The following is a 26,653-nucleotide window of genomic DNA, read 5'->3' as shown; positions in this document are numbered from 1 at the left end:
ACGTGGGCTGTGTGTGTGAGGTAGGTCATGGCCTGTCCTGAAATCAGTTCTCAAGGGGAAAATGACGGCCCACCCTGGGGAGGGGCTGAGGCCGTTCCAGCATCAGGGGAGTTCCCATGCGGCTCAGGGTGGCCCTGTGCTTACACTTCTTGAGGGTCTTCACGTCGCCCTTCTTCAGGTAGAAGCAGAGATCGGTGAAGTAGTCCTGCAGGATGCCCCCTGCAGGGGGGAAGGTGAGGGCCACTGAGGGAGGCAGGCCAGGACAGGGGCAGGTGCCCAGCTGGCAGATCAAATGGACCTCAGGGCCCAGGAGTGTAGCTTCACGTGGATCGGGTGATGGCCACACCTACCGATGAACTTCATGGCCGTGAGCTTCAGGCGCCTGTTCGGGCTGTCCAGGTACGCCAGCGCCTGCATCAGAAACTGGTGGTAGCTGCTGAAGTTGCTCTCTACCTGGGGTGGTGGGGAAGGAGATGGGTGGGCGATGGGCGGTGGCCCTCGCGCTCCCTGGCCCTGCCTTCCAAGCCTGGAACGGGGAGGGCCGTGACCCCAGGCTGGGTCCAGGGCAGGCAATCTGGACCCCTGGCAGGGCTAGGCTCTGCCGGACCGCCCTTCTCAGGCCCATCTCCAATGGGACCTTGCTTCCCAGTAGCCCCTCCCTTCTACGGTCCAGATGTCTCCCAGAAGTGGCCTCTGCCCCTTCTGGGAGCACTCTGGGCTCCACAGGGTGAGCCCACAGGATGCGGGCGGTCTGCGGGTCTCCTCTGTTCAGAGGGGCATGCGCGGGGATCTGGTGTCCTGCTGTTCCTCCGTGCCAGGGAGCAGGGGCCTGTCTACGCCTGGAGCCTGCAGCTGCCACGGCCGGGGCAGGGATCGCCTCAGGCCCGGAATACAGAGCTGTGGAGCCGCGGTGTCTCTTGCTCTCCCCAGCCCATCCATGTCCACCTCCGCACACATCTCCTCCGCACGGGGTGGGGGTCTGGCCCACTGCTGGTGCTGGGACCTATAGGGCCTGCCCGACGTCCACACTGGGACGTCAGGGGCCGCCATGTCCCCCAGGGCCCCTCCACAGCAGTGTGGGGCTGCTGCCGGCAGGGCCACCTGGTCCAGACCCGTGGCAGGGGTGTGGTCTCCTGCGTGGCCCACCCTGGAGGCTGTGAGTGCCACGGCAGAGAGGCAACAGCGTCCTCCCAGAGGCTGAAGCCTCCAACCCAACATGGAGCCGGCATTTAATAAACATCCACAGGACCGAGGTGAGGGCACCTGAGGGAGTGCTGGCATCTGCCCCGCCCACTCTGGGAACCCCTCAGGGGACCCTGTCTGCACCCAGCCTGTCTCCACCTCCCTTGCCTCCTTGCCACTGCCCCGGGGGGGGCAGCATCTCACCATGTAGATAAAGATGTCATTCTCAGCGCCTGGGCCATGACCCCAGGCCAACTTGCTGAACAGCTCCTTCCGGAATTCCCACTTCAGCAGGATGGCGCAGCGCAGGAAGGTTAACTTTGTCTTCTGTGGGTGCCCAGAGACAGGTCACCACCTCCGCACTGTGCCCTCCCGGGCCCAGCAGGCACCGCCTCCCAGCTGTACCTCAGGGGAGCTGCACCATGGCAGGAAGTGGGGCCCCGCGGCAGTCTTCACTCCCCGAGACCCGCGGGTGTCCTGCTGTCATTCACGGGAGGGTTCCAGCGGTGCCTTGGCCACCCAGGCCTCCTTCCCAACCCTGAGTGCGTCTCCCAGTTCAGGGGCTAGGCATCCAAGGAAAGCGTGTTGGCCGTTTACTCACCCGCCCCCACCAGCCGTGGACCTTGGTCTCGCGACTCCTTTAGAGAGTCCTTGTGTCCCCGTGATGGGCAGAATTGTGTCACCAAGATCCATGTGTTGAAGTCCTAAACCCCAGGACTTTAGGGTATGAATGTATTTGGAGAAAAGGTCCTTAGGGAGGTGACTGAGTTAAGGCGAGGTCTGAGAGCCGCCTTGACCCAGTGTGACTGGTGTCCTGATAAGGAGGGGCGATCAGGACACAGGCACCCAGGAGGGACCAGCACGTGAGGCCACAGGGAGAGGATGGCCATCCACACACCATGGAGAGCAGCCTAAGGGCGCTGGCCTTCCAGGCTCTGGATCTCAGTGACAACGCCGGTGGTGGCTTACAACCGCCACCCAAGCTGACGAAGACAGGCACGCCAGACCACTCACCGTGACCACCTCAGGGCAGGTGTCGGCCAGGTGGAAGAGCAGGGGCACCAGGGCCTGGAAGGCATGGCTCTTGAGCGCCTGCCGGAACTTCTTGCCACCGCTGTAGATGACATCTCCGTATAGGAAGATGGCTCCGCCACGCACGCCCTCCTGCTCCTGCCAGAGACGGGCAGGTCTTCCCTTCAGCCAGGCAATCTGCTGGCGCCCGAGGCCCCACTGCAGCCCCAGCCCCACCAGGCCACTCGCCCTGCCTGCTGCCACCCACCTCTCACCTTCCGTTCCAGCCCAGCGATGGCAGTGGCCAGTGGGTGCCATCACGCCTGCTCTCTTCAGCACAGGGTGAGCCGAACCCCTCCCTCCACCCCCCGGCCCTGCTGCCCAGGCTGCCCCAGCACGGGTCACAATGGCTGGCTGCCCTCTCTCCTGGCTGCCCGCTCCTGCTGCCCCCTCCCATAGCTGCCACCTTCTGCTGGGTTGGCCTCTTACGCCGGTGTTTCTCCTGTGCTATTTCTCTGGGGGCCTCGGGCTGCCAGCAACCACACCTCCAACTCCCAGGGAGACTGGGACGGGGGTTAGAGCACAGACCCCGGAGCCGGCTCTGTCACCCGCTAGCTCTGTGACCCTCAGCAAGGCTTCTTCCGTGCATGACTCAGTTGCCCCTTTTATGGCAAGGGGCTGACAACAGCGCCTTTGTTCTTGGGTCACACTGAGTGCTGAACCCCACTATCCTACTCTGCGCCCCAGTTCCTCCAGCTTCATCAGACCACCTTGGGACAGCAGTCCCAGAGATCTCCTAGACACAGCGTGAAGGGTGGCACAGTCTGCCTACCCACCCCCCCTCCCCCCACACACACACAGTCCCTGAGGACTGTGCCCGCAATCCCTGAGGTCCTTCTGGTGGCCCAGCGGCCCTGCCTCAGTTCAAGCCTCACCACTCTTAAGCCCCTCCTTTATTCAGAACCCCTGAAACCATTTACCCTGCCCCCACTCATTCTCTACGTGTGAACCTAGGCGGGCCCTGCCCTCTGCTCCCAGCCCACCGCCACTTCTGGGTGAGGAATGCGGAGGCCTCAAGGCCTCACAGAACCGTCCAGCCCTGGGCCAGGTTCCCGCTGGGCTCCACCTGTGGACGTTATCCACGACGCCAGGAGCAGCAGCTTCGGCTGCTCTGATTGGAGGGGGTTAACCTCTCTGGCTGCTCTGATTGGCAGGAGTTAGCCGCCCTGGCTGCTCTGATTGGAGGGTGTTCACTGCTGTGGCTGCTCTGATTGGCAGGGGTGGGGTGGGCGTGAGGTGTGGCGGCTCTGGCTGTTCTGATTGGCAGGCTTGGGCACGGGGTTCCTCACGGCTTCAAACAGCGGCAGCAGGTGCTGAGCCATCTTGACGCTGACGGCGCCGATTCCCTGGGCACCCAGGTGGTGCAGGACGTCACCCAGGATCTCCATCAGGCCCAGCAGGTCCTGGGGCTGGGGTTTCAGGAAGCTGTCCAGCAGCCCGGTCAACTGGTTCCGGAGCAGGACCACCTGCCGAGAGACGCGGCCACCCGCTGGCCCGCTCTGCGGCCTACGCAATGCCCTTCTCCGCCTCTCCACCGGTGCTACCTCCCCAGGCCAAGTCCCCCGCTGAGGCCACCTCTCCTCCGCACTCCTGGACCCCCTTCGCGCCCAGTGGAGACCCGGCCCCAGGCCCCAGCCGGGGTCTTGGAGGAGGACGTGTGCCTGGAGGCCCACAGGGCAGGAGAGGGAAGGGCGTCCCCATAGAGGCAGGTGTGAGCTCTCGGTGTCTGGGTGGAGTATGGATGGACGACCTGGCAGGAGTGCCTCTGGTTAGGGATGTCTACCTGGAAAGGAGGCCGGGGTCTTGGACCTCAAAGTCGCTGAGCCCCTTGCGGTCCAGAAAGTCTAGGACCCGCGGCGCTGCCCAGTGCAGCAGGGTGTCCCCAGCCCTCCCCGTATGCCCCGCCCAGCCCCGGCCTGCCGTGCCTTCCTCATCCACCCCTTCCGAGGTGACCTGCTGCGGAGGCTCTTTTCCACCGCGCCCCCCTCCTCCCTGAAGCCTCCTCCCTGCTCCCTCCTCACCTTCTGAGGTTGCATGAGGCTGCTGCTGAGGCCCTTTAGGCTCATGGCCCTCACCAGCGGGTTGGGGTTGTTGAGGCCCAGGTTCAGGAAGCTGTCTATGGTTCTCCGAGACATGTACTGGGTGAGCTCCTGGCCACTGAGAAACTAGGCAGGGGCGGCACAGTCAGGTCTCCAGTTACTTACAGCTGCCAGGGGAGATGGGCCCGTAGCCTGGCATGAGGCAGCGGGGCTAGAGGCACAGCCGCACTTCCAGGCAGCAAGTAGACCTGACGTGGGAGGCGGAAGCTATGGGGCCTGTGTTTCAGGGGTAGGGATGGAAGTCCATCCTCTGTCCTGAGGGCCAGAGGGCACTGGTGAGGGGCCGAGGTGAGGCGTGGCCAAAAGGGGCTGACCTCTGTGATGATGAGGATGGCTACGATGTTGTCCCGTTCTTCAGGGCTCTTCAGGAAAATGACCGCCTGCCCCAAGACCGCTTTGACCTCACAGTCGTAGTGGGCCATGGCCCTGTGAGATGGAGGAGGCAGACAAGGGGACATGAAGTCTCCCTCCTTGGCCAAGGGGACCCCTCTACCCCAACAGACCTTCCTTACTCAGGGAGATGGCCCAGGTGACTCAGTCTGGAGTGCAGGGTCCCAATAAGGAGTTTCGGGGGGTGGGGGTGGGGGTCCATCAGGGGGTGCGGTCTGGGGCAGGCCCCTCCCAGGCTTGGAGCTTACCTGGCCAGGAGGGTCACCCCTTCGGTATAGGTTTCCAGGTGCTCAAAGAGCTCCCAGCCCCTTAGCAGCTTGAGGTGGGCGAACACTTCCCAGTAATTGGTGGTCCAGAAGAGACCCTTTAGGGCCTCCAGGCATGTCCTAGGGGCAAGACGGGTCTTGAGATGGGGTGAAAGAGGGCAAGGGCCCACTTCTCCAGCATAACCTGTGCTCTCCCAATTGGGTGGGGTGAGCGGCCTCCTTCCACACGCCCCTCCTGCAGGAATCGCCCTTCTGGTCGCGGTCTGCTGCTCAGTCCCCTGCTCCCCACCCTGGACCCCCAGGTGGGACCAGAGCTCATCCTTTTTGGGTGGGTGCCCAGCCCTTAGCCCCGGTCCTTTTGCCCACAGGGCTTCTAGGGGTGAGTGGAAGGAGCCAGAAAGAAGGTGTGGGTTGGGGTCCTGAGAGAGGGCTGGACCCAGAGGCTGAGTCTTGCATCTCACCTGCAGGGGCTGAGGGCCTTGGCCTCCAAGGCCTCCTCCTGGTAGTCGGACATGCCCTCCACCACATCCAGCTCAAACAGGTAGTGGAGCTGGGTGAGAAGGCCCAGGAGGATCCCTGCGAAGGCCCAGCGCACCGTGGCCTTGTACTCATGTATGTAGAGGAGTTCATAAATGGTGCCCAGGGCCTGCAGCAGGACAGGCACTGCCCTTGGTCCCTGAGGAGGGTCTGGTGCCAGCCTCGAGCTGGCCCCACCCTGGGACTCAGCATCCGGGGAAACCCTCTGCCAGACCACCCTGGCCTCCCCAAGGCCCCTGAATGTCAGACTCCATTGCAGGGGTTGGGGTGCAGGGGAAGGGCTCACCAGCAGGGAAACAAGCTCGGCCTGCACCGGGACCTTGATGAGCTCTCGGGGGGGCCGCAGCTTCAGCTTCATGTAGAGCAGCGTGATGACCTTGCGGGCCAGCCGGCTGTTGGTGGCCAGGGCCTTCCACAGGGGCATGACCTGCCTGGGGAGGCAGGGATCAGTCCCGCCAGCTGGCTGGCCACTCTGGGTGAGGGGCCACTGGGACACGACCCCAGGGTAGCAGGGCAGTGGAGGTAGCCAGGCTCTGCAGGATCAGGGAAGCCCCTAGACTGGGGGCGTCCAGCAGCTATCTTCCGGTGACCCATGGTGGGGGGGGGCCCTGCTTGAAGTTCTGTCTGGGCTGGCTCTCCCCAGTATTCACACTCAACCCCGCCTCGTATCCCATTGCCCGGGATGTGAGCAAACCTTGTCTTTCTCTTGCCTGTCCCCTCACTTGTAAAGTGGGGCTCATACCCAGCAGGGTGCACCCCTTAGCAGCCTGGGGGACAGGTGAGCCCTGGGGTGCATGTCAGGGGCACAGCTGACCCCACAGCAGGCTGCTGCTCCCCGAGATACTTCAGGAGGCACTGTGACCTCCAGCACCCTGGACCTCAGAGTTCACACACCACTCAAATCAGGTTAGAATCCCACTGCCGACTCAGCTACCCTGGGGCTGGCCGGAGGCTGTGTTTCTAACATGACGCTATGGCCCTCACGGTATGGCTCCTGGAAACCCCACATTAGCCCAGGGGGCGGCTGGGACATGGTGTGCTCCGGGCTGGGCAGTGGCAGGAGCTGCTGGGGGCTCGTTAGTGCTGTCACGTTCCCCAGCTGACCTCCCCGCCCTCTGCAGGTTGGTTCCTGGGAGCTCTCTGAGCCTGAAGGGATGCATCCATGCCATGGGGCCCCTCTTGGGACACTCTGCCTTAGCCCCTCAGCGTGGCGCATCTTCAGAGACCCCTGGCCGCCCTGGCTCTGGAGTCTAGGCAGTGGGTGAGGTCAGGCTGAAGTGCGTGGGCAGTTCTGCCTTCCCAGGAACCGAGTCAGTTCGGGATGTGTCTTTGGACTGGAGGGTGGACCACGGAGATGGACAGATGTTCACCTTTGGGCTGTGGGCGCAAGTGACCTACCTCTCTGAGGGAGGGCACAGGGACAGCATCACTTCGACGGTCTGCTGCGTGTGCTGCGTGCCCAGCACCGTCACGGCCTTCATCGTGGTCTGCAGGATGCTCGTGAAGACGATGTAGGGCAGCTCCTGAAACAGCTCCTGCAGGATCTCGGCCACCTGTGCAGGGAGGGTGGGCCACGAGAGCCTCGGAGCAGCCCCCATGCCTGGTCTCCTCCAGGAGGGCATCCCCGCCTGCAGCCAGTGGGGTATCTGGACGTGTACAGGCCCCAAGGGGGATGCCCCCAGCTGGGCTGAGCCCGCCATTGCTGCAGGCTCGTGTGAAAATGGACATCAGCTCAAGGGGCCAGTGGGCCTGGCCTTCGCTGCGGAAGGTGACTTTCCGAGTGGGCTGTGGACTAGGTTGGCCGAGTCAGACCAGGGCAGTTAAAATCTTGGCAGGGGTGGGGCCCCTTTCTCTCTTTCTTGCTGGACAAGACTGTGACAGAGACAGGGTGCCTCTCTGATTGCCTGTGGCAGGGGCCTGGGACCTTGAGGAGTCCAGCCAGGTGGGAACCCCTGGGCCTGGCTGAAGCTCAGCCGTGCCGACCAGAGCTGATGGCCAAGAGCAGCCTCAGGACTTCCTGCTTCCAGGGCCCAGGCGGCCTCAGTGAAGAGGCCTGGGGTGCGCACGGCCCCCGCCTGGTGGCCCACCTGCTCTGGCTTGATGCTGCGGTCCTCCATGATGGTCAGGAGCAGCTCCGAGGCCAGGTGGCTGTTGAGGGAGTCGTGGCTGCACAGCCCTTGCAGGAGCGTGAGCACGAGCTGCGTGTGCTGCGCCACCGTGAGGTGCTCGGCCAAGGTCTGCAGCAGAGGGGCCGGGCTGAAGGGCCGAGGGGTCCTCCCCCGGTCAGCCACCATCCCGGCCGTCCCAGTGTGTGCTCGGAGACAAAGCTGGGCTGTGCTCTTACCCAGGGACAGAGTGAGCACCAGCTGCACAGACTGCAGAGACCCCAGGAGGGCCCCACTTGAACCCCTACCCCCAGCAGGCTGTCGGTGCCGGCCCGGCTGGCCTCCACAGGCCGTGGACCGCCGCTCAGTAGCCAGAAATGTGGCCACTGCAGGCTCACAGCTGCTCCTTCTCTGGGAAACTGCTCTGCAGAGTCGGAGAGCGAGCAGCTGTGCTCGACCCCTAGCCTGGGATAGAGGTGGGGGCTGACTCTGGTGCCTCCCCCAGGGCCGGGCTGAGACCACGCCCTGCTCAGCCCTCCCCACTCCTCGGTCAAGGGCACTGGGACTCTTGCCCCGGCCCCGCCTCTGGGGAACCCACTAGAGGGATGGGCTTCTCGGTTGTGAGCCTCTGGGGAGGGTCCTCAGGGACATCCATGCTCCCGTCCCAGCCTGTGCTGAGAGCGGCTGGATTCCGGGCTCGGTGAGGCTCCCTCAGAAGGTGGGACAACGGGCACAGAAAGTTCGACGACCCACCAGAGCACTCAACCAGTGGCGCACAGCTTGGACTCAAACCCAAGCCCTAGAATCTCAGTCCAACTCAAAGGGAGAGCTGAGCCCGAGGACGTGATCTGGGTGGGGATCGGGGGGCAGAGGGGGCGAGAGAAGGGAGACCAGCCATCCCGCTTGCCCTAATCAGGGATGGGGGTGCTAAGGCCAGCTGTCACCCTAGTGGGGGGCCACGGGGGGCCAGAAGGAGAGGATGCTGGGAAGGGAGGTTCTGTAAATGTCTGTGAGACCACAGACTCTGCGTCTCCTAAGGGGCCCCGTCACAGTTGGGTGAGCGGGGCGGGGGCGGAGTTCTAAGGGGAAGAAAGACGGGGTACTTCCCTGGTAAGAGCTCTGGGGACTGGGTGCTTGCTAACCTGACCCCTGCCCAGATTGCAGAGTCCCTCCCCTGGCCCCATCTGTGAAATGGGCAGGCTGACCCTGTGCTCTTGGGCAGTCCAGGGCTCTGCAGGAGCCCCGGGCCAGCTGCCAGCACCCTCCAGCCTTCCCAGCCCTCACCTTCACCAAACTGTAGAACTTCAGCTCTGAATCTTTGTGAGCCTTTGTTTCAAAGTTCTTCATTTTATTCAGATGCATGAACTCTGCCGTGCTCCCTGCGGTGGGACACTGGGTCAGGAGGCCTGCCTCCTGCAGCCTGGGAGACGACACCCTCCCCCCATACCACCAGGGAGGCCTCCCCTGGCCCCATGGCTCACCCTTCTGCTGGATCAGAAGCTGCAGGAAGAGGTAGACGCACTGGTGGGAGTGGCTCTGGGTGAGCTGGTCCCTGTCCCGCCACAGCAGCAGCAGCAGGCCCACCTGGCGGCCCAGCCCCGAGGGCATGGCCTCCTCCTGGGGGAGGTGTGCAGTGAGCAGCCGCCCGGCCTCCACCGTCCCTCCCAGCCCTGCAGCTCTCAGCCGGTTCCTGTGCTCAGCGTCTTGCGGGTTGGGTGCTGGCGCCACGTCTGCAGAGGGGCCCTTGTTCACCTTCAGGACCCCTGTTTCCTCGTTGCTTCTGACAGGAAGTTAGTGGACTTCCTGTCCTTCCTTCCCTGTGTGTGTGTGTGCACGCCTCTGTGTGTGCACTCTTTCCTTCTGGCTGCTTTGGGATGTTTTTCTGTTTACTGTTGTATTTCAGCAGCTTGGGGCCTTGGCTGAGGGTGGGGTGACTACACCAGGGCCCGTCCCCTTCCCTCCAGGTCTTTGTGTCTTGGCTCCCCCTGCCCTACTGGTCCTGGAGCTGAGAGCTCTCAGCTAAGTGCTCCTCCAGCTGGTCCTTGTATCGGCTGCCCGGTCCTCAAACACTGCCCTCTCCGTCGGGCCTTGCCTGAGGGCTCCAGGTAGCCCCCGGCTTCCCCCTCTTTCCTGCCAGTCTTGCTTACGGGGAGCCTTTCAATCCAGGTCGTCCCTGTTCTATTTGAACCACGACCTCCACCCCAGGACTGGGCTCCTGGTGGGAGGGTGTCTGGGCCCCAGCGCCCGCCAAGCATCCCTGTGCTCAGCGGACAGGGACTGCGGGAGTCGACAGGAGGTGGTGTGGGGGCCCGGCGGGGCACTCACGCTGAGCTTCACGTAGTCTGCCACATACTTGAGAAGCAGGAAGATGGACTGTACCACCCGCTTCCGCTCATAGCTTTTGCTCGACTTCAGCCAGGGCTCCGTGTGCTGGGGTGGAGGCCAGAGCCAGGGACCTCAGCCTGCAGGCCCACCCTCCTGCCCAGCTCCCACCCACATGGGGCGTGGCTGGGATGGCTCACAGCCTATGAGGCATATTACCCTTTCCTACCTGTCTAGTAGCCCGGCACCCTAGGGTGAAGCCACATGACTGCCCCTCGGTGCTCCCAAGGCTCTGGGGGCGAGTGGTGTCCCCCTAGGCCCCAGGCTGTGCAGGGGGAGCAGAGGGAGGATGGTGTTTGAGGGACGGCCTCTCCAGGCTGCAGGAGAGCCCACAGGGGCTGATCCTCCCTGCCCTGGAGCTCCTGGAGGTAAGGGCACTGGGCCTCCCTGCTCCTTGCAGGGTCTGCACTGTTCTGAGGGAAGAGGCGAACACCCCAGCACTTGGATACATGTGTGGGGCACACTGGCTGACCTGCCCTCCTGGCCCTCCACCTGCGGGATGTTCCCTGGGTGGGCCCCGGGGTGGGGTGGGCACTGGGAGCCCTCACCTGCAGGAGGAAGCAGATCTCATCCATGCTCTCGTTCTCAGAGATGAAGGCCTGGAGAAGCAGATCAAGCGCTTGCATGGACTTCTGGTACAGCGCCTGGTGGCCAGAGAGTAGCTGGTCAGCCTGGCCTCCACCAGGCACCTCGGGGGTGAGCACAGACAGGGTGCCCCCACAGATGCCAACTCTTCGTGTTATAGCCTGTGGCAGTATTAAATCTGCCTCCAAGACCCCAGGAGGAAACAGGGCTCCACGAGCCACGGGTGCTTCCGGGAGGCAGGCAGCGCCCCACTCTGGCTCCTTGGACAGCTCCCTGTGGCCCTCCCACCTCCCGGATCCGGTCTCCACGGCCTATGTCCTCCGTTTGCTCAAACCCGTGTCCCGGGGCGAGTCCTGCCCTCTCTCCTCTCCCTTTCTTGCTTCTCCCTGGGAACATTTTTTGGTGCATGTTCCCAGATATTTGAACTCAGACCCAAAGCCATACGCAGACCTGCCCCAGTACTCGTGCGGTGGCGACCGCAGACCTGCCGGCACTCGGCATTAGGAGCCACTGGGTGACTGTTGAATGAGTAAGTGATTGTGTCACTGTGGTCCATGCCACGTGAACACGCCAAGTGGTGGGAGTGACTGTGGCAAGCACTCAATAAAGCCTGGTTGAAATGAGGGAACCGTGGCTGTTCCTCTGCATAGTAATGCTGCAATCTGCCGCCTGGGACCAAAGATTTTCCAGGTTCAAAGGAGACGGTCTATGCTGTAATGCAAATAGGAACCAGAAGTACAATTGGCACCCTCGCAATGACAGCTCAGTAGCCATGCATCCATTGTCTTCTTCAGTGGGTGCGTGCTGAGCGTGTATCACACCACTTGCAGGAGGCAGCAGGAGAAAGCAGGCCTGGTTCCTGATCACGAGCCTCTCCCTGGCCAGTCAGAGAGAAGCAAGAGCATTTTGTAAAACTCTAAGGAGAAAAATTTGGGGGGGTGCCTCCAAAATCACTGCAGATGGTAACTGCAGCCATGAAATTAAAAGACGCCTACTCCTCGGAAGAAAAGCTATGGCCAACCTAGACAGCTTATTAAAACGCAGAGACAATTCTTTGCCGCCAAAGGTCTGTCTAGTCAAAGCTATGGTTTTTCCAGTAGTCATGTATGGATGTGAGAGTTGGACTATAAAGAAAGCTGAGCACCGAAGAACTGATGCATTTGAACTGTGGTGTTGGACAAGACTCTTGAGAGTCCCTTGGACAGCAAGGAAATCCAGCCAGTCCATCCTAAAGGAAATCAGTCCTGAATATTCATTAGAAGGACTGATGCTGAAGCTGAAACTCCAATATTTGGGCCACCTGATGCGAAGAACTGACTCATTTGAAAAGACCCTGATGCCAGGAAAGACTGAAGGCGGGAGGAGAAGGGGACGACAGAGGATGAGATGGTTGGATGGCCTCACCAACATAATGGACATGAGTTTGAGCAAGCTCCAGGAGTTGGTGATGGACAGGGAAGCCTGGCGTGCTGCAATCCATGGGGTTGCAAAGAGTCAGACATGACTGAGCAGCTGAACTGAACTGACTGAAGAAGAAAAATAAACACCTAAACAAGTTTGAGACTGAGTTGCTATTAAGTGCTGTAGAGGAAGACGGGCATCAAAGAGGTGATGAGCACCTCTCCCCTCAGACCCTGGGGCCCGAGGGCCCAGCACTGGCAGGTCCATCTGCCCTCTGCTCCCCCTCCCAATGGAGGTATGTCACTGCAGGTCAAGGCTGCTGGCATCCACAAAACAGAGAACCAGGGAGGGGAGAGGTGCACAGAGAACAGAGGGTCCCCTCGAGTCCAGCAGGTGAAGGTGGGACCCCCCCCCAGGATGGGAGAGAAGGCCCCCAGAGCTGCCTGCTGGGCCTGGGCCTGCACACACTGGCCTGGGTAGAGAATGTCTTAATTCATGGGGAGAGGGCAGAGTCCAGAGGTGTGTTTGAGGCAGATGGAGTTCCAGAATCAGTGCTGCTCTAGCCTACCAGCAAAGACTTTTTTTTTTTTTTTAAAGATCTGAAAAGGTTTAGAGTTTAGAGTTAAAATTAATTTAACTGTGTACCATAACAAAGCCCCCCAATAATTATAGGAATACAAAAATTTACAGCACATAACAGACCTCATTGATGATGGTTCGCATCTGTTTAAGAATTACCAGGTATGCAATGAAGCAAGAAAACATGACCCACATTGAAAGAGAAATAATCAAAATCCACCCATGAATGACAGATAATAGAGTTAGTAGACAAACTCATTGAAACAGTTACTATAACTGTATTCCACATGTTAATAAACTAGAGGAAAGTTTGAATTTGTAAGATAAAGACAAGGAAGATATGAAAAAATGATCCAAATAGAACTTTTAAAGATGAAAACCAAAATGTATGAGATAAAAAAACATACCATGGGATGAAATTCAGATGTCAAAGAAAAAAGATTAGTGAAATTTGAAACATAGGACCCAGACAAAAATATATTCCTAGTTCCAAAGTGGCAGAAAGAAGAAAGTAAGCAGAATATCAGTGACCTGCAGGGCGACTTCCAGCAGTCTAACATGCGTGCACTGGGGACGCATCCGAGACATGGGGTGGGGTGTATGAAGAGAGCGTGTGAGGAAATAACGGCCAAGACTCCTCCATATTTGGAGAAAAGGATAAGTCCACAGTTCCAGATGTTCAACAAACTCCCAGCAAGTTCAACAAACTCCCAAACAAGGAACAGGAAGAAAATTACAAAAGCTCTACCATACAGAATTGCTTAAAAGCGGTCTTAAGGAGGAAGTGCCAAAAAAAACAAAAAGCAATTGAACAGTCAAAGGAAAAAAGACCTGTTATTGGAGGAACAAAGTTAAGGATGGCAGCAGATTTTGGGGGATAAAACTACGTGATAAGACAGTGGTCAAGTGTGTGAAGCACTAAAAAAAAAGAGGGACCTGTCCATTTAGAATTGTATACCCAGTGAAAACGCACTTCATTAACAAAAGCTAAATAAAGGCCTTTTCAGATAGAGGACAGCCAAGGTGCTGGAACTGTCAGATCTTTGAAAGGCCAGTCTCTGGATGAAAGGACTTTCATGCAGGATGGAAATGTAATATCTGAATCTACAAAAAGGAATAAAGGCCTCCCGAAACGGAACTGTGTTGGCAAATATGAGACACATTTCTCATTATTTAAATCTTGCTAAAAGATAACTGGAGTGGGTTGCCGTTTCCTTCTGCAGGGGATCTTCCTGACCCAGGGATCGAACCCAGGTCTCCCACATTGCAGGCAGACGCTTTAACTTCTGAGACACAGGGAAGCCCAAAAGATAACTGGCTGTTTAAAGCAAAAAGAATACCAATGCTTTGGTAACATGTGTGGAAACGAACATATGACACTGGAGCACAGGGATTGTTGGGAGCCCCCACATGTGAAGTGGGGTAACATCACTTGAAGTGCACAGCAATAGACTAAAGATGTCTGCTGAAAGCCCTGAAATAACTAGTAAGATAACAAAGAGCTGTTCCAAATAAGCCAAAAACACAGATAAAATGGAAACTTAACAGAAAAAGAGTAACAAAAGATACAGGACAAATTGGAACCAGCAGTCAGATGGTCACAGAAACCCAACTATCTTGATGTGTAGTTAGTTTAACATGACCATCCCTTGTTAAAGGCAAAGGTTGCCAGATTGGATAGAAAAGCAAGACCCAACTGCATGCTTCCTATAGGAAAAAAAAAAAAAGACACCTTAAATTACGACACGAATAAGTTAACAGGAACAAGTCCTGTGATGCTGACACATCCAGGCTACACTAGCATCAGACGGTTGACTCCAGAGCAGAGTAAGGCCTGCAGTAAGGATGGCTGTTCCGTGAGGGCGCCGGCATCTGCGCCCCGGGAGGACACGTGTCCAAAGTGTGTGTGGAACGAAGCTTCAAAGTGAACTGAGTTTCAAAATAAACAAAGCAAACTTAATGCGGCTGCAGGACAGAGACAGCCCACAGCTGTAGCGGGATGTCCACACCCCTTTCAGTCACTGATAGAAGACAAAGTTTGGCGAGCGCACAGGAGATTTAAGCAGCGCGACCCCCTCCCTTCACCTAGCTGGCATTTGTGGGCAACCCCAGGGACGGCGGGATGCGCGGCCCATTCGTGCGCCCTGCATGTTCACCGACATAGCCTGTGATCTGGGCCAATACATTTTAAAGGAGTCACACTTCTGTAAAGTGTTTTATTTGAGGAAAAAAAAAAAAGATTAAACTAGAACCTAATTAACATACTTCTGAATAAGTCATAGACCAAATTTTTAAAAAAATCTAAACTGAAATTAGGAAGTATTTGAACTAAGTGAAAATGAAAATATATCAAAATCGATCATCACAGTAGACGTAGCAAAAGCATCTGACAAAGCCCAACCTCCATCCTCATAAACACTCGCAGTGAACTCGGAAGGGAAGGGAAGCTTTCGTCCTGACAAGGAGCTAGCAGCATGCCTGAATGTAAACACAGGAGTGTCCCCCTCAGATCAGGGGCAAGACGGGGCGTCTGCCCTCGTCACGGCTGGCCAGCACCGTCTCGAGGTCCTAGGGTGTGCCGCAAGTAGAGAATGAGGCAGAAAAGGCATCGAGATTGGAGAGGAAGACAACTGCCTTTATTCGCAGAAGCCATGCATCAAACCCTACGGAATCTACAGGAAACAAACTTATGGTTTCCAAATGGGGAAGGGAGGGGAGAGAGACAAATTAGGAGTATGGGATTAACGGACACAAACTACTATGTGTAAAGTAGATAAGCAACAAAGAGTTACTTATTGAACAGGGAACTATATTCAATATCTTGTAATAGCCTACAATGGAAAATAATCTGTGTGTATGTGTGTGTGTGTATACATATAACATGCACATATTATATGCATGTGTGTATATGTGCATATATGTACACGTGTACCTACATGTGTGTATATAATATAGAACACACATGTATGTGTATATATACACGTACACACACACACACACACACACATATAAAACTATCACTTTGCTGTACACCTGAAATTAACACAGTAGTGTCAATCAACTAGACTTCAACTTTTTAAAACTGTTGCTGTAGGAGGCAGGAGATGAGATGCGGGAATATACGGTTACTTATAGGTTATCATCAAGGTACTAGCTTTGGTTTGGGGTAACATGTTTTGTTACTGTAAATAACTAAACCTAATAACATGGACTGACATCAGGAGTCTATCACAACCAAGGATTATGATCATCTGATTCTGTGCACCTACAATCCCCTTGAAAAAAACTAGCAAGGACACTAATTTGAAATTTAAAAGGAGGTGCCCGTGCTGGCAGCGGCTCCAGGCAGGGCTTGTGACAGGTGTGCCCAAGGATGCAGGTGAGCCTGAGTGAGGTGTGTGGAGTGATGAGCATGTGTTTCACGCAGGGGCGGGACCTTGGGAGCAGACCATGCCGAGCCAGACCCGGGGCCTGGGGTGAGGGACGCCTGGCCGCTCATCTCCGGCTGTGCGTTCACCCCAGCACCCTCTGATTCTCATGGAACACTATTGGCATGGAGAACAAAGCCCCATTTGAGGGGGCTGAGCCCAAAGATCCAGGGTTTTTCCAAGGTCAAAGCAAGTCTGCGTGAAGCTGGGCTGAAAAGCAAGTGAGCCTGGGGCTCTCTGCTCTGTTCCCCGCACTCGCCCATGTGGCCCAGCACCCGGAACCACCACCCCAGGAGCGGGGCGGTCACCACAACGTCCGGGGCCAGCTCCAGCGGCGGCAAGCTGGTCTTCAGCATCTCCACGGGTGGGAGGTTGTACAAGCTCTGCAGGCAGGTCTGCAAGATTCTGGACTTGACCGTGGGTTTGAGTCGGGGCCGTAAGTGGCTGGAAGAGATGGCCGGCAGAGGCTGACACCATCCAAAGTGAGGGAAGGGACTCTGGCTCGGTGAGGGTGGGGGTGGGGTGCCGAGGGGAACACGAAGTTCAATCTGACTGGAAGGGCCATCCCAACTCATTCATTCACTTCTCTTGAGCTCAGTGATGTTTATTGTAAGAAAACTGAGGGATGATTCTGGGGTCAGTATCAACACTGTGAATAGGATCTGGGTCAATTTGTGAGAAGGGTGGGGTTCAGAGTGTGACCAGGGTCAGGACTGAGAGTGTGACCAGAGGTCAGTGTGACCAGGTCAGGGCGCAGTATATGATAAGGTCAGGGCTAAACATGTAACATGTGTGACCAGGGTCAGGGCTCAGCATTGAGCAGAGTCAGGGCTCAGTATGTGCCACCGTTATCAACCTTGACCTTGATGAGAAGCAAGGGAAACCTGTCCCTGACCCTGTGGCTCCTGGGCTCCGCTCAGCCCCTGGTGCCAGGCCCACCACTCTAGCCCTCACTCACATCTTTCTTGTCTCCTTGCACACTGACCCCCACCTGAACTCAGAGGCCTGGCTGTGCTCGCTCCTGGACCCGAGAGACATTACCTCAGCTCCATGATGACCAATATGATCTTCTGCCGGAAGAGGTTGGCCAGAAAGTTGGGCTCCTTCTCCAGGATGCACTGGGGGGCGGGAGGGAGCCAGCATGGGGGAGGCGCCCACCTGCCTGCCCGGCCTTCCCCCGCTGCACAGGCCCCCGGGGTCACTGACCAGGAGACACTGGATCAGCTCCGGGGTCTGCGTGAACTTGTAGCTCCGGGCACTGCTCTCCCGACTGAGAGCCTTCACCAGCATGATGGAGGCCGAGAGGAAGCTCGCCTTCAGGGTGCTGTCCTGCCCAGACAGACAGACCGGAGCCCCGCCAGGGCCCAGGGCGAGCTGTCACTCACCCTGCCTGGCCCGGGTACAGGCAGCACCCCACAATGAACAGTGCACACAGCGCACACGCAGCACCGCTACATAGACACGGTACAGAGGACACACCCTCAGCACACACACCACATGTGTGAGGCACATACAGCAATGCATGTAGCATACACAACGTAGCTCTTAGCACATCTACACACACAACACACACACTACACACACAGCATATCCACTTCCACGCACGTCCACACATATACACAGCACAGCCTCATGCGCACAAAACGCACACATGTACAGAAAGTGCCCACGTGCATACATGACACATGCAACGTGGACAGCTTGCAAAACATGTAACACACAGCAAGCCCTAGTGCACCTACATGAACACAAACTGTGCATGTGGCACGCACAGCACACAGCCCACAGGCACACCTCACGTACAACACACACAGAACACACTCGTGCACACACCGCCTGGCTTAAAAGGCCTGGAGCCCTCCGTGGGAAGTCTGCACTGACCCATCCTTGCTCTCACGCAGTGACATTTTTGAGAAAAAGAAGTGAGGGTCTAAAAGTCGTGCTGAGGTCGAGGTCAGCACTCAGTGTGCAACCAGGGTCAGGGTTCAGAGTGGGCCGGGGTCAGAGGTCAGCTGCTGATGAGGACAGGACCCAAAGCCCTGGAGACGGAAGCCCCCGCCAGCACGCCTCACGCTCAGCCCCTGCTCCCAGTTTTCAGAACCGACTCCTCACCAGGCACTACTTTCCAGGCGCCATTAGTACAACCATCGATGGGCAAGGCAGTGGACACGAGGACTGGACGTTGGAAGGGTTGGCTTGCTCGCTCTCATGCACACGCACACACAATGCATGCACGCGCACACACGCTCACACCCCCCACCGCCCAAAGCCCGGCAGGGCTCACGTGGCTGCTGCAGGTGAAGTAGTACACCATCCTGGAGGCAATGTTGTCCACCCAGGGCAGGACCTGCTTCCCGGCGTGCATGGCCATCTGCCCATAGCACAGCAGGGCAGTGCTGCTCACCCACCTCCAGTGCAGGTCTGGCTCCAGCTGCCGCGGCCGGAAGCACGGTCAGAAGCGGAGCCACGGGCAGGGAGAAGGGCCCGCCAAGCCCTCTGCTCCCCCGACCCACCCTGCCAGGACCCCGGCCCCTTAGAGCAGCCCGTCTTCTCTGAGCAGAGGCGCCCGTGCAGGGTGGGCAGGTAAAGTGGAGCCACTCAGCGTGGCCCCCAGGCCTGGCACCCTAGTGAGGACGTGGCCAGGGCCGTACACGCTGCCTGAGGTCAGAGCAGGCCCCTCAGCCCCTGACCTTTAGCCTGACCCAGGCTCTGGAGACCCCTGTGTGGGGCCCCCGGGGCAAGGCTCACATCGGCCTGGCCAGCCAGGACAGGAAGGCGTGAATCCCCCGCTCCAGCCCTTCAGGGAGGTGGCTGGGTGGGACCACTCGCCTCCCCAGGTTCCATGAGCAAACTGAGGCTCAGACAGCACCAGTGACCAGGGACACGCTCCAGGCCCCCACCCCCCCCATCCCCGCACCACTGTTCCTACCTGGCTTTCCAGGGGCAGGGGGGCAGACCTCAGGAACCTGGTGCGGCCCAGGTGCTCCAGCCTGCCCCACACCTGCTCCAGGTGAGAGCTGGACGTTATGCCGATGGCCAGCGAGATGCCCTGGGGGCCAGAGGACCCCTTCAGGAGCCCGTCCCCGAGGGCAGCGCCCTGCAGACCACCCGCCCCTCCCAAGGATGCAGCCCGTGCCTGCTGAGTGGCTGGCAGGGCTGCTGCACCTGCCCGAGATAACCTGCACCCCGGGGGCTGACAGCCAGGATGGAGCCTGGACATGCCCTGGGCAGTCCCCACTCTTACAGTCAGCGCCTGCATCGGTGGCCCCTGTGTTTATTGCAAAAGGGCTGGGGTGCTGTTAGAGTCACAGAGTCCCCATGGGGAGGGTGGCGTGGACCTTGGTCACAAAGCAGCCGGGTGAGCGGGAGGGTGGCCCGGGCCACGGGCCTGAGGGAACCCGAGGGGCTGAGGTGCCTGGGGCCTCCGACCCACCTCCCGGTCGCTGGATGACTGGTGGGACAGCTCGAGGAGCTGGACCACGTGCTTCCTCACCATGTTGGCGTCAGCACTCTCCCTGAGGATCACGCCGTACAAGTGGAAGAGAAAGGACTAGGGCAGGGGGAGAGAGCACCTTCTGTGTGGGGCTGGCGGGCGCCCGCTCCGAGCTCCGTGCTAAGCCTCCCGGCCCGCTCATCTCAGGGACCCCTGGCAGATCCAGGCCCCTCCGCCCCCCACTGCCCCTCAGGTGGGGTGGAGGCTGCACTCAGAATCTTCTAGAAGCCCGTGCAGCACTGGGCAGCATGACGTGATGGGACCAGCATCGCCGTGCTGCAAGGGCGCAGGGCCTGCGAGGGGCAGGCAAGGCAGGCCCAGGCCCGGACGGGCCGCGCAGTGGTGCACGCACAGGGGCACCAGTGCCCCGAGGCCCACGTCCCTGAGGCCTGGCCGCTTCTCCTGCCCTGGGGTCGGGTCCTGGAGCAGCCAAGGTGTGAGCCTTTCCAGTACTTTCTGGGCTGGGTCGGCCTTTGGGGAGGGGTGGGCCTGGGGGTGACCGTAGCACCGACCTTCTCCAGAGGAGAACTGAAGTCCAGGTTCAAGGGCTCCAGGACCTCCTGGATACTGGCATCTGACACCTTCACCTTCTGCACAAGCTGCAGGCAGAACACAGTGCTTGCCACCCCAGCCCCCAGCCCCCCAGAGACCAGAGTGCACAGGACAGACGGGCCCAGCAGGCCTGCCACCGGGAGCTGGAGGCCAAGTCCACCGGGAGTCTTCAGGGACTGCAGTGACCCCGTGTGTGGGCAGAGAACACACAACCCATCCCAGAAAGGGTAAGGAGGGGGTGGGGGCTGCTACCCCTCCAAGAACCCTCCAAGGGACTCATTCCAAGCACACCCACCCTTGCGTGGGCCCTGGTGGCCTGCTACCCATAGGACAGAGGCTAAACCCTTATCATGGCGGGTGAGCTAGGCTGGCCTTGTGGTATCGCCCGCGAGTGAGCAGGGCTGGCCTCGTGCTGTCTCCAGAGAGTGTCCCCAGCCCGTGCTGCTGTCTCCAGGTGTCAGGGCCTCTGCACAGGGCTGCTCCCCTGGCTGGACGCTCTACCCACTCTCAAGCCAGGCTCCTGGGAGTGGGTCAGCCGCCAGCCAGGGGGCGAGGCTGAGCTGTGCTGGCGCCCGCCGCGGCCCCCATGTAAGCACACTTGCCCTGCCGTGACCCGACCTCCAGGCCTTCACACTGGACAGAGGGCTGGAGCAGGGGGGCGTCAGGGAAGACCTGGCTCCGCACCCCAGGTCAGCCTGAGACCCTTGTGGGAGGCCTGAGCATGGTGTCTCCTGTGTCCTGCAGAGGGGCATCAGCGCCGCCCAGTCCTTGGGAGCCCCCAAGGGGCAGCAGCGAATGGATCTGGTTCCCTGAGGGGTCCAGGCGCTCGGCCAGCTGACAGGCACCCACCTGCCCTCACATGTGCCCGTCACGACTCCCTCCTGCCTCTGGGAACCTTCCCCTGAACATGCCCCGGGTGTCAGGGATATCAAGACTGGAGCAGGTAGAGTGGGCTCTGAGGCCCCGGGGCAGAGTCGGGAGGGGCAGCCTCCTGCGGCAGAGGGTATAGAGGGAGCACCCCCCCCAGGGCAGAGGGTGGAGAAGGAGCCCCCCCAGGGCAGAAGGTGGAGAGGGAGCCCCCCACCCCAGGCAGAGGGTAGAGAGGAAGGCCCCAGGGCAGAGGGTGGAGAGGGAGCCCCCCACCCTGGGGCAGAGGGTGGAGAGGGAGCCCCCCACCCCGGGGCAGAGGGTGGAGAGGGAGCCCCCCACCCCGGGCAGAGGGTGGAGCTCAGCGCCCACCTGGCTGTGCTGCTGGAGGCAACAGAGGATGGACTCCAGCATGAGGCACCTCTCCGAGACTGACATGGTCCTGATCTTGCTGACGATGGCCTCCTCCCACGGTGGGCTGCGGCGCAGGGGCTTCTCCGCCACCACCCTGCCTGAGTGGTCTGCAGAGCACGGAGACGCAGAGAGGCAGTGGTGCAGACGCCGAGGAGCGCAGGCCTCAGGGCTCCTGCCCCGTCTGGGTCCCGCAGTCACCGCAGCGCAACCGCCTGGTGCACAAGGCACCCTCGGGACAGATGCGGGAACACAGCCAGGAGGCTCTGAAGACCCCACCGAGGGCAGACGCCTCCCGCGGGCTGACTCCACCTGGAGGCGGGGGAAGAACCAGGGCCCGGGCCCGGAGAGGGGCCCACAGTGCAGCCCCCGACAGGGGACGTGGGGGCGACGAGCGCCAACCACGCGGGGCCGAAACCTAACTTGGACCCTGACCCTGCTCCTTGCACCCGCCCGAGGAAAGGGCGGCGCATCCCGATAGCTGCGTCTCCAAACTACAACCGTCAACACACAGCGGAAACAGGGGTTGGGGCCTCTGAATCCTGGGATGGGAGAAGGCTTTCTACACACAGCTCGAAGGCAGAAGCCACAGAGGGGGCTTTCAGAGTCAGCAACATGGACTCAGGCCCCGGGCAGCATCACAACCCACCAGTAAACCCGGAACACACACTCGTGACCTCTGTAACCAAGGTTACTCTCCATACACCTGTCAGTCAGTCGGTAAGGATTTGCACCATTGTTTGGAATACAGACAAAGGGGATGGAGCCAGGGCTTCCGGAAGAAAGCCTTCTGGCCAATAAATGAAGCACAAGGCAGCCCCCGCCCCCACCAGTGATGAAAGGACTGCAGACCAAAACCAGGGAAGAGGGTCTTTCTCTAGACAAAGACAACCAGAGTGTGGAGAGAGACGCCCTCGTGCTGCAGGGGTGGGGGAGGCGGCAATTTGTCCTCTTAGAAAGGTGATCAAGCAACTCTTCTCAAGTGCAAATAAAAAGCATGTAAGACCACTCAGAGACAGGAGTCCTCTCTCATGAGCAGAAGAAGGCTTTGTGATAGCGGTGAGGACTGGTTTCCAAATGGCCCACACTTTCACAGATAATCAATACTTCTTCCAGCAGAAAAAACCAGAAGGCTGCGAAGCCAGTGTTCGTGGGGAATGAAACAGGTCGGGTGCTCGGGTCAGGTGGTCATGCGTAGCGTGGGCCCCGCGGTGCCCACGTCCCCTGCCTTCTGCAGGCCCCCACCTTCCCCAGCCTGCTCTGAGAAGCCCCCTGCTGCGGCCCACAGCCAGGGCCCGTCTCAGTGAGTGTGCCTGTCATGGGGCAGGGGGTGCACTGCTGGCTCTGACCAGCAAGGGGAAGCTGCCTGCCTGCCCACCAGCTCACTCGCTGACTCGCTCACTGAACGCTTGCTGAGGATCTGTGCCCGCCAGGCACCGGAACCCCAAACTAACACAAAACGACTGTGTTCATTTGGTTCTCAGGCCAGCACTGCGTCCCCAGACCCTGACTGGCAACGGCGAGGGCTGACTCCACCCTCTGCCTCCCTCGAAGGTGCGAGACGCCAGGACCCCAGGAAGGCAGCACAGAGCCCGGGCGGCCTCGGGGGACGGGGACAGCAAGGTGCTGGGTGAGGCTCCGCGGGCCAGCTCCAGCCCCTGGTAGACTGCCGAAGCCCTTCCAGAAGTTTCTGTCTGCTGCTCACCCACACAGTGTCAGGAGGGAACCCCAGAAGGGAGGGTGTGTGTGGGGCTGACACTTGGCCATGGTGACGGGAACCAAGGCCCAGGAGGGACAGCTCAGCAGGCCTCCCGAGGTCCCGCTCAGCCCTGCTCACCTACGTCCAGCTCTTGCGCCTCAGGCGAGAGGCGGTTGGACCTCCAGGAGGGGCGGTGGAAGCCGTCGCTGGGTGCGGCTACCATGGCGCGTGGCACTCCGGGAGGACGGGTCCTGGGAGGGCAGAGGGCAGCCTCTCTCACACCTGCAGGAGCAGGGCCAGGGTGGCCAGCCCCTCCTCTGTCAGCTACTCCAGACCAGGCCAGGCCCCCCACGCCCCGTCAGCAGCTCCGAGGCCTCCACGGGACCTGGGGAAGAGGAGGGGCTGGTTCCTAACTTGGGCCAACATTTGAGGTCCCCCGACACTACCAGGGCCCCTGGGCCCCAGCCTACCCACCAGGCTCCCCACCCCAGGGGCTCTGTGATTCAAATACAGAGTCCATATGGCAGGGACCACCTGCCCACCATCCTTACATGCACAGCACAGGTGTGGCCCCCACAGGGGCAGCCAGGAGTGCGGGGCCATGAGGACAGGCTGCAGGAGCTCAGCGGGACTTTCCTGGGGTACAATGCGCCCAGCCCGGTCACTGCCAGACTGTGACCCCCTTATCTGGGCCTAGGTGGGCAGGCCACACGCTCTGGGAGGCAGTGGCGACCCTGGGGCAGCCATGGGGTGCCCTGGGGACTCCATCCCCGCCTGTACTTTCAGTGGCGTCCAGCATGCGGAGCGGCAGGGGCCTGTAGGCACTGGGACAGCAGAATCTGCGTTTCTGACGAGCCTCCATCTCTTACCACAGGCTGCCACCTTGGCTCGTGGCCTCCTGGAGGCCCCACTGGGCCTCCACTGGCCTGGACCCAGGCAGCGGCTGCAGAGTGGGCAGGTGTTCCTTCTCGGACTGTGCAGCCCCTCCCTGGGAGGCGGGACCTCGGTGACCAGCACCGAGACGGGGCTACTGCTCCCTTCACCTCCAGCCTCTTTCCTAAGTACTCCTAGAAACTGTCCCTGGCTCCTCTGTCCCCAGGCGCCCAGCCCTCACGCACGCCCTGATGCCCCTCCACTATTTGTGGCCTGACCTCCAGCTCTGGCCCCCCGGCCCCTCTCCTGTCACTGCATCTCCCCAGCCTCCCACCAGCTCGGTCCCTGCAGCAGGGGCGAGTGTGGGGGAGGCTCAGTGTTTTCCCACAGTCCACAACCCAGCCCCCTCCCTGATCACAAAGGCGGGTGCTGCAACTGGACTCGCAGCAGAACGCTTGGCATCCAGCCGCACAACCCCCAACCCAGCCCCCAGAATGGGCGCGGGCCATCCCGATTCTCAGGGCCTGCAGTTTGCCGCACCCGGCCTGCGGCTCAGGACCTCCTCCTGCCAGCCTCAGGGTCTCCTCCGCCTCCCACTTCTCCCCGCTCCAGCCCACCCTCCACCCCAGCCCCCCGCCCTGAACCACACCTGACCAGCCCTTCCAGTCCCGACCCTCCTGGCCGCATCCCCTCACGGGTCACTCCCCCGGGCCCCCACAGGCCAGGCCCTGTCCCCGCTCCCCTGCGCCTCAGGGCTCCCCCCATCACGGGTCACTCCCCGGGCCCCCCCCCCCCGGCCAGGCCCTGTCTCCGCTCCCCTGCGCCTCAGGGCTCCCCCCGGTGGCCCAGCAGCCACTGCCCTCCTTCCACCCTCAGTGGTCCCCCTCAGCCCCCCTCCCCCTGCAGAAACGCTTGCTGCACAAAGACCCTCCTGACCAGCACACCGGCCACTGGCTTTGGCTGGGTTGGGGGGGCTATTGCTCTGTTTAGAGGAGACAGTTTTCTCCTGATGGTTGAACCTCTCATCTGCAAGCTGGTCCCCCAAACCACTTTCACAGAGGATGGAAAGGTCACTGTGGTCCCTTCCACACCTGGGGTGGTCCTGGGACCAGGCTGTTGGAAGTGACAGCGGGAGAGAGTCTGGAGGCCTCCTGGGGAGGTAAGACCAGACCAAAGTCAGCAAATGGGACATGCACCCAAGGAGGTAAAGCTGGAGGGCCCAGGGTAACCGGCCCCAGAGAGCATAATTTGGCCAGAGGGCAGGATCACGCCCCTCCTTCCGCCTGGTCCACTGCGGGCCCCCAGCGCCCTCCCCCAGAGGGCCGCAAGGCCTCCCCTTTAGTTCCTGGCCCCACCACTGCACTGCCACCCGCCTTTGCACAAGGGCGCTGCTGCCTGGGGCACTCCTGCCCACTGCCCTGAGTTCCCTACTCCCTCACCCCCCTGCCCTCCCATCTCCAAGCCTGGGCCTCCCTTTCTCCCCCATTAGGATCTGCCTTCAATCTGCCTCTCTGAAGCTTTAGGTTCCTAGAAGGGAAGAGCCTCCCCAGACACGCAGGGTCAGGTGCGGGGAGGACTCCACCCTGGTCTCAGATATGAGCTCCCGGCAGCCAATGGAATCGCATCCAGAAGCTGATAGTCACATGGAAAGATCACTTAAAACGTTGATGACAGCCCCCAAGAGGGGAGTCTCTGATAAGACCCCCAGGAGCACACGGAGGATCCCATTTCTGGGAGTTTAATCAATGGAATGAATGAGAAATGCATAGCAAATTCTCTACTCAAGGAATCTTCGCACAGTTAAAATAGCCACACATGTTCAAAAACACAGGAAGAACAGGCAGTGATTAAAAATCATCTTTCTGAAGATGATTTAATGACGCGGGAAATTGCTCAGGGTCCCACGTGCAATGAAAAAGCCGTATGATTCTAATTTAAAATTAACCATTACCTCTGGGTGCTGGGGTTTGGGTGTTTTTCCTGAACTCTTTGCAAATTCCGACTTGTCTGCAATGAGAATGATTACCCTTATGAAAAAAAAAAAAAAAGATTGCTTATTTAAAATCAAAGGTGACATGAGGTTTAAGAATAAAAGAAAAAGACAAGTCAGTGGACAGCACCACCGGAGGAGGGACTTGGCACGAGGGCTCTGGCCAGCTCTGTGGGTCCAGAGGCTTGACCTCGCGGAGCACCCTGAGAACACAATGGAGGACTCAGGTCTCAGGCCTCGATGGGAGCTGGCTGGGAAGGGGCTGGTGTGGGCGGAGAGGTTGGAGAGGGCAGTACATCAGCTGTTCTGGCTGGGGACAAACTCGCTGCCCACCCTGTGGACATCTGAGGGACAGAGGCGGTGCCCACGGTGCTCAGGACCCTGCAGGGCAGCCTGGGTGCACGTGGTCCAGACTTGCGCCTGGTGGTGGCTGGCAGAGCAGTGGGAATGTGTTCTCTAAGGGCTTGAGGACTTTATGAATTCACAGGATGGGGGCAGAGCCCGGCCACATGACCACAGGACCCAGCGGCCCCGGGCAGGAGCAGTGCCTACAGGGCCTCCAGTTTATCCAGAGGTCTGGAGGGCCCACCGAGGACAGCCAATGTGGGGTCACTCTGGCATCGCCCCTGCTGGCAGGTGGGCATCACTCTCTGAGCAAAACAGCCCAAAGGACAGCAGGTGGTGGGGACCCAGCAATGCTGGGAGCCCCAAAGGGGGCGGGTAGGGCTGGCGTGGGGGGTGGG

General features: G+C 59.7%; 1 protein-coding gene across 21 annotated transcripts in view; it reads right to left on the bottom strand.

Annotated features, from left to right (window-relative positions):
• Positions 1-26,653, bottom strand: part of LOC101905222 (maestro heat-like repeat family member 5) — a 28,089-nt gene that overhangs the window by 359 nt on the left and 1,077 nt on the right. For 3 of the 21 annotated variants that reach the window (XM_025001993.2, XM_025001995.2, XM_025001996.2), the window contains exons 2-27: positions 25,872-25,947; positions 23,186-23,432; positions 21,310-21,458; positions 20,031-20,117; positions 19,459-19,575; positions 18,955-19,074; positions 18,310-18,456; positions 17,232-17,354; positions 17,067-17,143; positions 16,334-16,469; positions 10,581-10,676; positions 9,976-10,080; positions 9,132-9,267; positions 8,935-9,029; positions 7,633-7,782; positions 6,944-7,098; positions 5,832-5,976; positions 5,470-5,654; positions 4,991-5,128; positions 4,667-4,778; positions 4,275-4,418; positions 3,543-3,719; positions 2,197-2,352; positions 1,387-1,509; positions 351-453; positions 145-219 (exon numbers count right to left, since the gene is read on the bottom strand). In XM_025001993.2, coding sequence (XP_024857761.1) covers positions 145-219; positions 351-453; positions 1,387-1,509; positions 2,197-2,352; positions 3,543-3,719; positions 4,275-4,418; positions 4,667-4,778; positions 4,991-5,128; positions 5,470-5,654; positions 5,832-5,976; positions 6,944-7,098; positions 7,633-7,782; positions 8,935-9,029; positions 9,132-9,267; positions 9,976-10,080; positions 10,581-10,676; positions 16,334-16,469; positions 17,067-17,143; positions 17,232-17,354; positions 18,310-18,456; positions 18,955-19,074; positions 19,459-19,575; positions 20,031-20,117; positions 21,310-21,458; positions 23,186-23,270 — 3,136 coding nt within the window. In that variant the 5' untranslated portion in view covers positions 23,271-23,432; positions 25,872-25,947. Of the gene's footprint in view, positions 1-144; positions 220-349; positions 454-1,386; positions 1,746-1,783; positions 1,887-2,196; positions 2,353-2,461; positions 4,037-4,274; positions 4,419-4,666; positions 4,779-4,990; positions 5,129-5,469; positions 5,655-5,831; positions 5,977-6,943; positions 7,099-7,632; positions 7,783-8,934; positions 9,030-9,131; positions 9,268-9,975; positions 10,081-10,580; positions 10,677-16,333; positions 16,470-17,066; positions 17,144-17,231; positions 17,355-18,309; positions 18,457-18,954; positions 19,075-19,458; positions 19,576-20,030; positions 20,118-21,309; positions 21,459-23,185; positions 23,433-25,871; positions 25,948-26,243; positions 26,642-26,653 lie in introns of those variants that run through there. The other 18 variants (XM_059874390.1, XM_025001994.2, XM_059874394.1 and 15 more) reach the window with 18 other exon arrangements.

The sequence above is a fragment of the Bos taurus genome, chromosome 14, assembly GCF_002263795.3.
Source record: "Bos taurus isolate L1 Dominette 01449 registration number 42190680 breed Hereford chromosome 14, ARS-UCD2.0, whole genome shotgun sequence".
NCBI classification, from domain to species: domain Eukaryota; kingdom Metazoa; phylum Chordata; class Mammalia; order Artiodactyla; family Bovidae; genus Bos; species Bos taurus.
Note: the sequence above shows the minus strand (reverse complement) of the source record. Positions and strands in the feature narration are given on the sequence as shown.